Source organism: Pezoporus occidentalis, unplaced genomic scaffold (assembly GCF_034315485.1).
Source record: "Pezoporus occidentalis ecotype Australia unplaced genomic scaffold, CSIRO_AGI_Poc_V1 ctg125, whole genome shotgun sequence".
Classification (NCBI taxonomy): Eukaryota; Metazoa; Chordata; class Aves; order Psittaciformes; family Psittacidae; genus Pezoporus; species Pezoporus occidentalis.
Window position 1 is genome coordinate 1,319,188 of NW_026913049.1, and position 16,070 is coordinate 1,335,257.

The following is a 16,070-nucleotide window of genomic DNA, read 5'->3' on the forward strand; positions in this document are numbered from 1 at the left end:
TTACACTAAATGAAACAGGGGTCTCCTGTGATTAAAAGTCCAATCATAAAAAAAGGGACAAATAATAGTTTCATAGTTTGTCTTAATTCTGACAATTCCCACCTGTGGATTAAGAAAAATTCAGAGCTGCTTTAGCTGAGTTCTGTTTGTACCTCACTCACCATGAATGTTAACAAGGTAGGTTGAACTGATAATCATTTTACTTCATTAAGGTTGCCTCTGGAGTCTAGATGTTGCAAAGTTCTTCCCTTTGCTGAACTCTGGCAAAGTGCCTGTCAATTTCTGGAGGCAGTTTTGAAACTGTAGAATGACTGCAAACTAGCAATGAAGCAAATGCCTGTGTACCACAATAGCTGCGCCGTACCTGTTTACACTGCTTATCTCTTCTTTGCATTCTTTTAACAGCTTCATGTTCTATACAGTTTGACATGAAAGCCAATCTAAAAAGTCTTCTTAGATGGATTATTATGCTTTATTTGATATATTGCACCCCTCCCCAGAGGTTATTGCATAGTACTGGAGTCTATTAACCTACCACACAAAATCTTTTTTCTTGCAGCCAGTGGACTATAGCAGGGTTTGTTATTTCAGTCTTTGGAGATGAATGAGAGGGGTGAGGCTTTTTGGCAGAGACTATCCAGGGGAAAAAATAAAATAAAATAACCAAAACCCCAAATGCACTCACACAGCAGCAAAACTGTGAGACTTAGGTCTCCATTTCTGAAACCTCAGAAAAACAAGTGTTCATTCGAGAATTATTCAGTACTTTGGCTCAGATGTGATACTTTCTAGTATGTTTCTTACAGCCTGGCTTTTTCTACCACATGTTCACTCCCATCACTGTCACTATTGTTTAGGCTTCTCATTTCACTCCCAAACACCTCTCAAACTTAGTATTTCTGCCAACTCCTCATCTTAGTTTCCATTTACCTGGTAGTTGCCAGGCATTACCCTTGACCAACCACCAGCAAATTCCAGTCTCGCATGTCCCAGTCTTCTCTGAATTTTGTGTATGCTTATTCCATCTGATATTATTTTGCCTTTGTCCATTGCCAATTTCCTTTGTTTCACAGCAGCCTGTGTACATAAATCTACCTCCCTGCTCTTCATAGTCCTTGTTCTTCTGTCTGTATTTAAATCAGTTTTTTTCCTTTCTTGAGCCTAGAAGAGCAAATGCTGGAAGACTGGAAAAGAAGCGTTCTTTGCCTTCATATAGCGCAGTATAGTGTAGACAGTTCTGTTAACTCTAACCTCATCTGAACCTAAGGCTTTAATGTTAGAATATGAATTGAAACATTCATTATCATAAGCACAGTAGAAGTCCTATTTTTGACATGAAGGATGCATTTCACAAAATCACAGAATCCTAAGGGTTGGAAGGGACCTCAAAAGATCATCTAGTCCAACCCTCCTGCAAGAGCAGGGTAACCTAGAGTGCATCACACAGGAACTTGTCCAGGCGGGCCTTGAATATCTCCAATGTAGGAGACTCCACAACCCCCCTGGGCAACCTGTTCCAGTGATCTGTCACTCTCACAGTAAAGAAATTTTTCCTGATGTTCACATGGAACCTCCTATGCTCCAGTTTACACCCACTGCCCCTTGTCCTATCACTGGACATCACTGAAAAAAACCTAGCTCCATCATCCTGACACTCACCCTTTACATATTTGTAAACATTGATGAGGTCACCCCTCATTCTCCTCTTCTCCAAGCTAAAGAGTCCCAGCTCCCTCAGCCTCTCCTCATAAGAGAGATGTTCCATTCCCTTAATCATCTTTGTAGCTCTGCGCTGGACTCTTTCAAGCAATTTGCTATGTGGGTTTCAAGTCTGAAGCCTTTGTGGATGATAGCATTTTCAGGAGGGCGGGGAAAGAAAAAGAAGAGGTTACTAATTTGATTCGGCACAGGCAAAACAAAGTATACACTTTCTTTTCAGGGCCAGAAGATCCATTTTTACTTGTGGATTGGGGTTTTTTTCAGAAAAACCTTTGTCAGGCATATTTTGTGGAAAGTCTCCATCCAAAGCTCTGCCAAAGAAATGGGTTCCTTCCCAGGATATCTTTAAGTAGCTGTCATCCTTATAACAACTGGGGCTGTCAGGTTTTGTCTACTAAGCTGGATGCCTTCCTTTGGCCATAAATTACTTAAGTAATTTCTCTCTTTTTTCCTAAGATGGCTTCGAAATGGAACTGAAATTGACATTGAAAGTGATTATCGCTACAGTTTAATAGAAGGAAGTCTGATGATCAATAACCCCAGTGAAATGAAGGATTCTGGACAGTATCAGTGTTTAACCACCAACATGTTTGGCAGTATTTTAAGCAGAGAAGCTGTTCTACAGTTTGCATGTGAGTAACATTTTTTTTTTTTTTAACATGGATAAATCAGATCTTTACATTGCTTGATAAGGGCCTAAATTGTAATTTGAATACATTACAGACGTTACACTGTCCACTGACTTTGTTGGGCTAGGATATCTAAATTAGAAATAAAATTCTTAGCGGGAACGAGTGCTGTTCTGTGTCCTTCTTACTTTTAAAATAGAACAGTATCAGGGAAAATAACTGTAATAGATGATCCCAAATGTTATCCTTTGATAAGGAACACTCTGCTAAGATATCTTTCACTCGTTTCCTGAAATGTTTATCATTTTGCCACACTGTCTGAGCAGGAGAAAGAACTGTAAACTTAGAGTGGGATAAACTGCATCTGTTTCTGTAGGAGAGTCTGCAACTTTAACTATGAGCGTAGTTTTGTATGTATATATGTATATAAATGTGCACGTTTTATGACCATGTTTATGCAGACATATCATGCATACATTTCATTATGAGACTGAGATTTATTTTTTTTTAGTTAATGGAAACTAGACATGTCATATCAATGCCTTTGAAATAATTTACCACAGCATACCTTACAGAAGCTATCAACAATTCATGATCCCAAGTAAATGGTATGGTCTATAGATAGCATGCTCTTTTTCAAACATATTATAAAGAAAAACTTGCCAGAATATCAGATATTCTACTTCTAACCCTGACTTACTTCCAGCACTTTACAAGAAGGGAGGTAATACCATTTTAGTGCATTATGTAGGCAAAACCCACCATGAGGTGTTTTGGAGAGATGCAAAATAAACTCCATCCTAATTTCTTAATTCCTGGTGAAAATAGGACATTACCAAGAAAAATGAGGCAGATCTTCATATAATTACAACTGGAAAACAGTGGGGTTAAGGAAAAGTTGCCTACCTGCATGTCTACTAACACACATGATGGCATGGATAATTCAGCAGAGATAGTGTGGGGTCTGAGATTCTCCACTAATCTACACCTTCCCACTAAAGTCAGACCTCTCAAAGCTATAGCTTTAGTGTTATCTGATGCAGATCCTGTCAAGATATTTGTTAGCAAGAACATGGAACTAACCACCCACTTCTGAGCTGGGAGCACTACTGACATTCCTCTAAGTTTCTTCATCCCAGAGTAGTACATTTAAAACCTCTAACATCACAACAGTGGTCTCATCACAGCATTATTGAACCTCAGCCTTAGCTGTAGCTCTGAGAAAATTCTGCTACATATTATCTTTTAGACAAGAAAACGATGGTAAAACAAGTCGCTTGTTTAGAGGACCTGACAACTGGTAGATATAGATAGTTCCAGGGCTCTGAGTCTCAGATTTCTGTTCCCATTTCAGGAGCATGGCTAACAGGTGGCCATTTGACCTTCAGCTGAAAAAATAAAAGAAAACTGAGAAAGTAAGAGCATGAGTTCAAATAACCGAAGGTTTATTAGTTTCAGTAGCACACACTAGATCATGTCGCCCAAGGGTCTGTCCAGCCAGGGATGGAGCAATTACCACTTCTTTGAGCAACCTGTTCCAGTGCCTCACTACCCTCACAGTAAAGAACTTATTCCTCATGTCTAACCTGAACTTCCCCTGTTTAAGTTTGAACCCATTACCCCTTGTCCTATCGCTACAGTCCCTGATGAAGCAGAGTTTGTTTTTATTGGATTTTTAAATTATCGCTAGCCTGCACAGCTGCTTTTGCAGGTATCAAAGTTGTAACTTTATAAAGGCTTGAATGTCATTTCTCTTCATTAAAGTATTTACTTGGAAACTGTAATGAAAGTTTCTCAGAAGGTTAATGGATGAATGCTAGCTGGAAACGCTGAGGTGTTGCTAACAATGCCACAGAACTTGTGAGAAGAGACGCTTGTACCACAGAAAAGTTTTAGTAAGCCAGATCCAAAGTAAATTTAAAATAAAGATTTTCATTGTGATTTCAGCTGTGAGTTTGACATTGAGTTTGACCAGAAAGTTCAGATAAATTTTCTTGAAGAAAAGAATGTAATACCTTCATTCTGTTATCTTGGGTGATATAAAATTTATGCTGGTTCCCAAAGTGCTAATACTGTTTTATTTCCTTTAGGAAACTAAAATGTGCTTTTCTGATTCTTAAAGGGAATATTTACAGCATGAAAGATGTTTTTATGATTTAAAACATAATGGTTTTGATACCTCTTCTTATCTAGGAAAACTAGATGTATGTAATCACAATCTTTCTGAAATAAATGAGGAAATAAATGAGGAAATTTTCCATATTAAGATATTTTAACATATATACACATGCACATATACATACATCTCATTTATTAATAACTCTTTTCTCTTTTTCTTGCATTGAAATTCATTAATTAACTGAAATCAACCTTGGATGAGGCAGTATACAATTAAATGGTCTTTAGATCAGTCTACATTTATTAAGTAATTAGCATTGAGCTCTAAAGCATTATGTAGATAGGTAGAGATGCACCAGACAAAAATTAGCTTACATTACCCTGAAATATAATAAATTTTTAAATGTCATGGCTGTGAAAAAATACTGCAAGGTAAAACTTCAGTATAGCTCAAGTAGGGCATTTTATAGCATTCATACAATCATTGAATCTTAGAATCAAATAATGTTTTTGGTTAGAAGGGATATTAAAGATCATCTAGTTTCAAACCTCTGCCATGGGCAGGGACACCTTCCACTTGACCAGGTTGCTCAGGGCCCTGTCCTACCTGACCCTGAACACTGCCAGGGATGGGGCAGCCACAGCTTCTCTGGGCAACCTGTGCCAGTGTCTCACCACCCTCATAGTGAAGTATTGCTTTTTAACAGCAGGCTTGCATGTTAGTATGTTTCCAGTTATTTTCACTAAGACAGAAAGTAAAGCACTGAAAAATATTTTTGTAAGGAAAGCTCCTAACCTTAAAGTAATTAAAGCATTTGGTGCCCTGCAATTTTGCTGGGCTCTAATGGCTTGAAGGGTAACTTATAATCCCAAGGATAAACCAAGGCATTTCTGATTCTGAGAACAAAGCTACGCATAACAGCAGTTCCCCTTTTTTCACTGAAAGCCACAGATTCCAGAAACTAAGAAACTTACTACTTTCACAGAAAAATTTAAAAAATTAAGCTCCTGGACCTGCTTGAATGCTCTTTACTGCTGTGGAAAATAGCTACATCTTTACAGCTCAAAGAGTTGTTCTTCTAATTAAAGAGAGAAATGCCATACAGCAAGAAAGGAAACAAGAGGGACCATTAAACAAGGCCTTTGACAGTCTTACAGGAAAAACATGTGCCATAAAGTGCCCATGCAAAATATCTCAAAACTTGAAAAAGAAGAAGGTTTCTTGCACTGGCTCTTAGTTTTTGCACAATTGCATGGCCAAAAGTTCAGTTGCTATGGCCATTATCATGCAGTTGAGCACTGATGGTGCATTACGAGTATAAATGTTTGTGCATTACAGTATTTGAATGTGTGCATAATTAAAATAGAACTTTGAAATACTTATACAGTGTATTTGAAAGAGATAGAAAATGAAATTCTTTTATACATGACTGGAGATATAACTTTTGAAATAGCCTCCAGTGTCACTGGTTATTTTTATGGAGCAAAGTGGAAAGCCCAGCTATATGCACTCTCAATGAAATTTAAAACTATCATAGCACATATTTATGAAGATCTAAACTCAAAAAAAGTTCTCTTTTTTTCCTCTTCTTTGCACTGCCCAAGGTAGTGCTTTTTAATGCTATTTTAATAAAGGGGGAAAGAGAAATTAAAACCCCATGATATAACAGAAGCTGAGGAGAAATATGTTTTCCAATAAAAGCACCTATTGGCCAGGAATTCCTTTCGTCTTGAATAGAATTTTATGCAGAAAAATTGGGAATAAAATGCCCAGAGTTAACACTGACAAAATGTCAAGCAAATCAGAATTACTTATTCTTACTTCCTTTGCCACTTTTCCCTGATGAGAATAATTACATAGAACCATAGAATGCTTTGGGTTGGAATTGACCTTAAAGATCATCTAGTTTCAGCCCCCCAACCCCCCCCCCAACCCCCCCCCCCCCCCCCCCCCGCAATGGGCAAGGACACCTTCCCTGGACACTAGATAAGGTTGCTCAAAGCCCCAATTCTTTATTACAAAAATCATATGTTTAAAGTCACATTTCACACATTTGGACTTAACAGGCTGTTGTAAAGATAAAAAGCTATCAGTAGTTTCAAATGTGATTTACACTTCACAAACAAGTAATAGTTCACATGCAAAGAATATTTTCTTAAGATTCTAATCAGCTCATTAAAATGTGAGAACATTAGAGAGATAATTACTGAATTCCTTTAGCCCATCTTAACATTAATGAATTTTGTATTTCTGGGTGTGGCTATCTCTATGGAAGAGTTATTCAAATCCCAAACACCTCTTTAAAGATTCTGCAGTTAATGGAAATAGAAATCAGAAACATAGTTCTTCTAGCTTAACCTTTTACTGCATTATGAAAAAATGCGCATATATGAAGGGAAGAGCATCAGCCAAATAAAAAAAAACAGTAAACTTATAGTTGCTGCAAGCAAAAACCCAACTTTGTTCAACATCTAGTAATTTTATAGGAGTGCATAACATCAAAAATGTTTTGAGGGTACGAAACTTAATAACAAAGTGTAAGAGTTTTATGAAGTAACTTAGGTATTAAGTACACATACCTTGTTACATTGTTTTAGTTTGGTTTCTCATTTCCTCTCATTCCTGCTAGAAATTTGGGTAAGCTAAAAGGAGAATTTCAAAATTAAACTTTAATATTAATTTCTCAGTGTTTGCTACTTCGGCATCTGTACGTGAGCTAAAAAAGGATAAGTGACTTGAACATGGGAGACTGGAAAAAGTACGGTTTACTAACTGACTGAATCTACCTGCCTGCATATTATTGTTCTGGGTTCCACAGCCTAGCTTTGGAGCAGTGTGGTACAACTTTGGCTACAACATTGGATGTATTTTGTGCTTACCTTTGCCACATGTCCAAACTCTGTATTCCATTAGGACACAAAACAGAATTACTTTTCTCTGTGGATTATTTAACCTTTCAGAAGACTACCATGTCTATGATATTTACTGTCTGGGCTAAAAAAAATAGAGAAGTGTTAGGGGAAAATAACTTCTCACCTATCATTTATGGAACACATCACTTCATTTTTATTAATCTGATTGTCACTGGCTTCTTTGTATTATTTTCCTCTTTTCTATTCAATCTATTTTCTTATTTAATCTACAGAGAATGTTATTGATTAGCTACAATTTGAATGTCCTTTTCCAATTGATAAGCTACCATGACTTTCCAGTGATGTACTGAATAAGAAGTCAGCCATGATGCAGACATATAAATCAACAGTTTTCTGAGGAGACAGCCTGTGCATTGCTTGTTCCATCACAGCACACTTCTGACAGCCTGTAAGCAAATTTGGCTCCTTAAGAAATAAGCTTAATGATCCATTTTTTTTTCTTGCTATCATGCTTCCTGGACATCTTGTTAAGTTTACTTCCTAATTTCCTAGTATTTATTTATAAAGACTTTATCTAATTACAACCCTTAGTGGGGTTGTACAGGAAAAAACTTAATTTCTTACATTAATTCCAGAATATGCACTGTAACAAAATGTTTTATCATGTTACAATATCAACATTTTTTTTCTAAACCATAAAGCGAAACAGTATTAAATACTGTAAAAGATGAGAACCAGCTGAAGTGGGAAAAGAAATCAGAATGCAACTAGTCATACTTTCATTTTCAAAAACATCCCTGATCATCCTGTAATACAGCCTAAATCGCTATGCTCTGAAACTATCAAAGCGATATGAATAATGTTACTAGTTGGTTAAGAATAGCTATAGCTGCAATAGTAATTTACACTATAAAACTTTTAGGGTTTTTTCTGCATAATTTCAAGTTGCTGATTTTAGGAAATGAATGCTTAAGAGACACCTTCAACCCAGGGGTATGTGCCAGGAGAAATTAATATTATGTAGGACTGGTTGCATTTTATATTCATAAATAGTTTATTAATTGAAGGATATAATTCAGTGAACCTGATGTTAATATGATTTTTTGTCACACTCCACAAAGACTTTCATGTAAATAAAGAATGAAGAAATTGTGTTATCTTCCTGAAGGAAGGGATCTGACTTCTAGTTCAGATGTGGAGACTCTGCTTCCTAACTGTTCCATTATTTATTTGTTCGAGTTGGGGCATTTTCACAAGATTTTATGAGATCTTTCTTAAAAAACAGATTTCAAGGCTAAGGTTTTCAGTGACATGGATCAACCGCCCCCCAGGCCACAGTTTGCCAGTTAAATGTTCAAAGACTTGGACATATCTACATTACAGTTCTGCAAATCTAGCCCTTTCTTTTGTTAAGAATCAGAAAGAATTTTAAAATGAAAGATAAGATGGGTATATATGTTTTTTTTTAATTTAAAATTAGTAAAAAATGAAGTTTTGAGTCAAATTAGAACTTTTTGTTTAATTTCAACTTTGGAAAAACCAAGTCATTTAAATTTTAGCTGTACTGATATTAATCTGCTTATAGAAACATTCAGTTTATACAACTGAGTTCGGTGGTGCAATGTACCAGGAACTTGGGCCCTAGTCTAGCAAAGTATTTAATTTTAAAATATTTGCATACTCTTTTTGAAGTTGATAGGATGATGAACATGCTTAAAATTAAGCACATGCTTAAATTCTTTGTTGTTGTTAAACATGAGAATTTCTAAAGCAAGACTTGAAACAGTCTGTCTGAATTAGTTACCATATTGTCATTGTGACAGACACATAATAGGCGTAATTAAGCCTTCTGCAATTCATTTCTTGATCTTTTCTTTCTTAAAGTGAATAAATAGCTTAGAATAATAAACTTCATGCCTTAAAAATAGCAGAAGTCATTACAAGTCCTTTAATCCAGCAGTTCTCAAAGAAGCTTTCCTGGTAAAAAAGATAGATATGGGTTCATCTTTGTGGCTATGGTGAATTTTTGATGAAAATCTCCCTTCAACCTTGCTTTACATAGGTGAATCTTTTATCTAATCCTGAAAGCATGTCTGGAGAAATAAATTAAATCAGCATTTGAGAGGTCACCTAAAATTGTGAAGACGACATCCAGACCAATTGCCTTGCCCCTGTATTAGATCAGTTAAAGAGCAGAGGAATCCCAGTTCTTTCCTACTGACAACAGCAAATGCTTTCTTTCATTGAAAACAGGAGAAAGATGGGGAAATTCTCTTTTATCTTCTCTCCGCTGCCTCAAATGAGTATCTTGTCAGTTCCAAAAGGAGTTCTGTGTCTAGGCTAGTAAATTAAATGTTCCCTAGCACTGAGAATAAATCATGTGGATAGGTCCATATCCATACCGGTAAACTTTTATCCCTCAAGACATGGAGTCTTTTGGAAATGGCCCGTCACCCTGGCTAACATCCGAAATGTGACAAGAATTGTCTTGGAGAAGGCTGTGGTCCTACCAAAGAATCCCGTGGATACTTCTAACACTGTGACAGTGTCTTTGAAGAAAGTCCAGTACAGGAGATTTTTTACTGTATTAGTACAGAGAAAGTCTGAGTATCTTGAATTGAGAGTCCTCAGAATACTAGGGGAGATGCATACATTGCATTTTTAATATGTGCTTCAGACATGCCATAGCTGTATGAAATATTGTAATTTCATGACTTCTACTATGTGAAGAAAATTATGAAAAGTTTTAATGCTGAAAAGCACTAAACAAAGCTATATATATTTTAGTCTAGTCTGTATCCATCCTTCCTTAATTCTCAGTCTGCATCTTAATTATAAAATATATGGTTATAAAATATATGGGACAGACATCTTAAGACAGGACACTAAGTCTTAAGAATCCCAGCTACACGTGAAGTCTTTCTTAAGGGTGGCACTCAGAAATACAGGAAGACGGTAGTAAGAAGCACCGTGTTTCAGAGATATTTTATAAGGCAAAGATTTTAGACATCCCTTGTTTACTAAGAGTCTGGTTACTCCACATATGTCCTAACAAACAATTAACACTTTCCTTTGCTTCATCCACTTGAATTCTCTGTGGTGAAATCACATATTACTTCAGCCTGAGAGGGGCATTTTGACAAAGCTGAGAGCAAAACTCAAGATCTAAAGCAGCAACCCAGAAGTGTTTATTCTTTTGCATGGTAGTATTAGAATGAAGTCAGCTTGAAAAGTTGCGGTCAGATCCCTAATTAGGCACTATACATCAATACAGTGCAAATTTGATTCCCATTATAATAACTTAGTAGCTTCAGAAATGAGTATCAATTCTGGATGTACTCTGTTAAGCAACATTTATTATCTCATTCCATTTGAATTGCACAAAAGCATAGCTTCAACCTCATTGATCTTTGTATCCATCAAACACCAAAAAAGTTATGATTATTTCAAAGTATTCAAATGGAAATGAGATTTATTAATCTTGTCAAGTTCATTTATTGCTACATAAGTTTTGATGCCAAAAAAGTATTCTGAGGTTTAAGTTCTTCTCAGTCTTTAACTCTGAAAATGTACTTTAAACAATACATTTTATATTTTGTGTTCTGTGGAATTATTAATAGAAATCAGTCATGTAGGGAGACACAGTTTGAAATGTAATTACAGCAATCATTTAAAGATGCATAGTGCATTTACTGACTTCTCATTTTAGCTTTCTGCATTTCTCTGCAGGACTGGAAGGCTGGTGTTTAACCTGACTATAACCTATTTACCTCTTTCACAATCTAATCTATCATGCTAATGAACCATTAGCCTTGACATTTAAATATAGATGACAATAATTAAGAGTAACTAAATAGGAGATAGGAGGAATTTTAAAAGGCTGAAGGATTCTGTGCAAAGACCAGAAAACACTTTCAAAATTTCATTTGCAAGTTCAAACTCAGATTAACTTCTGCCAATTACCAGATCATCTGTCTATTTACAGCCTTGCAGCTGTTGCAGATTGTGGTGAACAGTATCTACCTTCTTTCAAATTAAACGTGTAGTTTTACTTGAAATTTTTTGCATGGTATTTGTGGTGCTGCCATAGCATTCCTGCCCTCACTGTGCTCCCTCCATTATCCTGACACAGCTATATTGTGGCTTTCCTGAGAAGCTTCTGATCTGGTTGAGAAAAAAACTTGTCTGACAGGTTAATCTTCCATTCATAAACACAGGTGCACAAGTACTTATGATGGCACAAGGCTAGGAGGGTTACAAAAGTGGACAAGGCATTTAAGCTGACCTACTAAGGAACAGCACTGAATATAAAAGTTTGGAGCTTAGGTGGGAAAGCTTCTAGAAAAGAGTTGAGTTCTAGCTGAGGTAATGACAATTCAGAGGAGATATTAAGTTTAAGAAAAGACTACATTGAATGAAGGAGATGATTGATCATCAGAGAAAACATCTGGAAGGCTGTGAAACATAAGGATAAAGAGAATTAACAGAAGTCAAAGCCGAGTTATATGGACAAAGGAAATTAAAAGAAATCCAGATAAGTTTTTCAGCTATCTTAATAAGAATTAATAAGAAAAGATGATGGGATGGAATTTAAGTTCTGTGGTTGCCTTTCTTTAATTTTCTCTAAGGACAGAATAGCTTTAAAGCCATATGAAGTGTGAGATACCAGAAAGATAAGCATTCTTTTTAGGGATGGGAGAAGACAAGACTGGTAAAAGTAAATCCACACTCAAAATGTACTAGTTGATATGAGGCTCCTACAACATCCCTGAATTCTGTTCATAAAGTTTAGTACTTCAGTGATATAACTTCAGAACAGTGTCAGTTCCAGGGAATTATCTAATGCTACACAGCTGGGAAGTGTTATCAACATAGAAGCTGTATTCTCAGCTTCAAGAGCAATACATTTTATTTGTGCTATTTTGCACTCTAAGTCATGAACGTGACAATATCACTGTCATTTTGCATTGTTTCTTGTAATTATTTTGAGGATAAAAATAAAACAAAAAAAAGCTGTAACAAAAATTCCTCACCAGGGGTAATGATAACATCAAAAGAATCCTCTGATGACCACCATGTGAAGATAGCATCAAGTCCCCAAGCATGATAGTCTTGAATTCAGAGAGATTGGGTAGATGTGCTACATCTGCACACCAGGACACAGAGATTCATAACTTCTTCTATACTGGATTTGAAAGTCAGATAGCAAAAGTTGGTTTCCTAGAACATGGCACATATATAAAAAGGAGCAAATCATCTCTATAAAACATACTGTCAATTGTCTCCATATACAAACACCCACAGCTAAACAATTATAATGATAAAAAAGAAAACTCCAAACCGACCAAACTCTTTAATTTGGTTTCAGCCCTAGATCTCATCAAGCATGGAAATATGTAAAAATGCCCTTAGGATTCTATTAATATGTTAATCCTGAGCACACCCATCTACCCACTCCATACACCACACTAATTTAAAGGCAATACATTCAGTCAAAAACTTACATACTGTGTGTCTAACTACGCATTAAATATCACACTGAATTTTATCTGAACTGCAAAGCCAAACATCCAAAGAAATGGGAGGAGGGCTTTGTCATTGTCTAAACAATTTCCATTTCCCCTTGCGTACAAGAGTCTTACAATACAGAGTTGTCACACAATCACTTTTTTTGTTTTTTTACATTAAACTAAACTCCTTCAGGTCACAGAAAAAACACTGCAGTCTTACCAACCAGTGTTCTGTTTGCTATTGTTCAGTACACAGGGCCACCTTCATTAATTCAGAATATTCAAAACCTACTCTAAAGACAAAACTAATTTTCTCAGAAGCTTTTTATAGTGCTCATCATTACAGCATCCAAGTGCTTCACGAACATTAATACATTTATTTATACAATGTCCCTGTGAAGGGAGTAGTTATTACTATCTCCTTTTTATAAATGGAAAACTAAGACATAAGAGATTAATATAAAATATTCAGTAATTTGGGGAGCTGTGCCTGAACTCAGGAAGAGCTGCTTTTCCCATATGCATAGTGGAGCCAGAATTGATCACTTTTCTGTTCATCACTCTGACCATTTCTTTTTCTCAGCCTTTGTATCAGTCATATCTTAATCCTGCATTTGGTTTCTGCTCTTTCTCCTACTATCTATTATGCCGCTGATCCCATTTGTGGTTTCTTCAGATGCTGAAATCATCTCTGACTAAAAACAAGTGACATCTTTCTAGCTCTTTTTTAGCCTCTCTGCTCATTTTATTTCATTGTCTGCAGTTACTCTCTCTCACATTTTCCACTTCCAGGTTCCTAACCTCAGTTCCTTTCTCTGTCCTTATTCAATACCTTTTATAAAATGATTTTTCCAACCTTAACTTTCTGCATCCTTAGGAGAATAAATGAACATTTAGTTATGTTTTAATTAAAACTGGCAGTAATTGAAACAGGATCTTCTAACAGAAAGTGTTGGCCATCTTATTCACTGTATTTGCTACCTGTTGTGTTTCCAATAATGGATGGAGTTCTTAACAGTACAAATATCCATTGGCAGAATGTTCTTTTGTTTTTTTTTTTTTTAATTAGAAAATTCTATATATCTAGAGGGTAAATAACTTAAATTCCGACTCCATTAACTCTCATAAGCAAAATGGGTCAAGGCTTTGAATGGCAAACTGTTACAGTATGTTGAGTATGAAGTTCTACTGATAATTCAGTAGCTAGTACTTTCTCTTTTAAATGATTAAATCATTATTGCAGAACACACTATAATGAAACAGGTGCTCCTGGATAAATTTCTGCCCAGAAAGGCATTTGCCATTTGCCATTTACTATGAGGTCTCAACCATCTCTCTCACCCATTAATATAATAGCAATTAACTGTGATCTAGACTGCAAGATTAGATTTTGAGATTTAAGACAGTCTTTGTTCAGTCAAATCTTCTGAATTCCACTGCCATCTTAGTGTGCTACTGTCTTCATTGTTTCCTGACCTTGTCTACTGTGTTCCTTTACAGTTTACAAATGGAAGGCTATTGCTCTCTCTAAACTGGAGCATAATATAAAAAATCTTAATTTATGATCATCAGTAGCCATATCAAAATGTGTATATGAATAACAATTCTTCTAAGGTTTTTCTTTGTTCCACTGCTGGTTCTATAAGGTCTGATAATGTCTACTAATATAATACTGGGAAGTGCCATCTCTTAGTTTTTAATTGACTGTTAAAACTATTGTTACCTCATTAATGTCTGATAAAATGGAAGCATCTTAGATAAAATCTGTCACTGAATATAAAAGTTGAACTAGAATATTGGTAAGAAAATCATAGCTAGCTGAACAAAAGATACTAAGTATTCTCAATTTGAGACTGCCTTATGGCAATCTCAACAGAGAAGCCAGTCCTTTAAGTACTTTATCGTGCAAAACACAATTGCCAGCAGTTCACCCTAAGTTACTGGGACTGCATTCAGGGTAAAGACCTTTGCTTCATATTTTGTTCAGAGTTCTCTGAAATGTCCAAAGTTGTATACTGCGTGAACAAAGGATGTTTAAAAACTCAGATACTAGCTCCACAGCAGATTTAAACACTTCATGTTTTTTAAATACAAATTTGATCTTTTCCATTATGTTTTTCACAATAAAATTCCAAAGCATTATGTTTTGGAGTCAATGAAATAAGTGTTTTTTAATAATGTCAAATTGTTACATATACATTGGTTAAGAAAATCCTATTACAGTGAAATAAATATTTTTTACCACAGCATTTGAGTACTTAAAGTTGGGCATTGTATTGTACTAAAAATATATGTAATTCATATGTATATGTAATACATACTCAGACATTGTAAAAATTGGACTTAGTATTGCTAAAAAAAAAAAAGCCTAAATTACAATTTCTATGCCTAAGACTGTTCTTAGATAATATTTCTGTACTGATAAATTTGCAAAATTACAAGACACTTGTAATACAGAAACTGAAATGCCATTACAACAATCTTACTATTTTTTTCTAAAAGCTGTCACGAAGTCTTTAATATTACGTTACAGTTATTTAATTGCTGAAGTAGAGTTATGCAAAAATAATCTTTTGAGGGAGGTGAGGCCACAAATGAAGTTGTAGTGAAACTGCCAGTGTTGCATTGCAAATTCCCTCCCTTTCTTAACCCAAGCTCTTCTATACAGCTTCTCCTTAAAGTACCTGATCCACAGCCAGAAAATCATCTTTGTTTAATGTACCTACCTGATGATAAAGTCATCATGCTTAGTCTCGTAAACCTAAAGTGAGACTTACTCGCAGCCCAGAACTTTATCTTTACTTGCTGTTGCTTCATATGTGCTCCTAAGTATGTGACCATAGCACACAGATATATTTTTCCTCTGGGGAAAATAGGTAAATAAAAGAGGATAGAGTCAAAAATGCTATAAATGGAAGAGACAATGGAAAAACTATCCAGATCTAAAATCTGTGGATTCTTTTGATGGTTTTAAATGAAATTTGTATTAGGCCAATAATGGGAAAAAAAAAAAAAACATGCTTTACAAAGACCTTTAAAGAAAGATATTAAACTAGCATAAGAAATGATTCCCACATTATTTGGAAGCAAACTCAACTTAGTCTTTATAAATGACATAGATGTAGGTTGGACAGAGCCTTGGGAGGCATGGTTTATTGGGAGATGTCCCTGCCCATGGCAGGGGGGTTGGAACTAGATGATCTTAAGGTCCTTTCCAACC

The 16,070-nt window shown here is 35.6% G+C and overlaps 1 protein-coding gene across 8 annotated transcripts in view; it reads left to right on the forward strand.

The window, feature by feature from the left end:
- CNTN5 (contactin 5) overlaps positions 1-16,070 on the forward strand; it is a 642,522-nt gene that overhangs the window by 421,391 nt on the left and 205,061 nt on the right. For all 8 annotated transcript variants that reach the window (XM_062607752.1, XM_062607749.1, XM_062607746.1 and 5 more), the window contains one exon: positions 2,176-2,351. In XM_062607752.1, the coding sequence (XP_062463736.1) occupies positions 2,176-2,351 (176 nt within the window). The remainder of the gene's footprint in view (positions 1-2,175; positions 2,352-16,070) is intronic.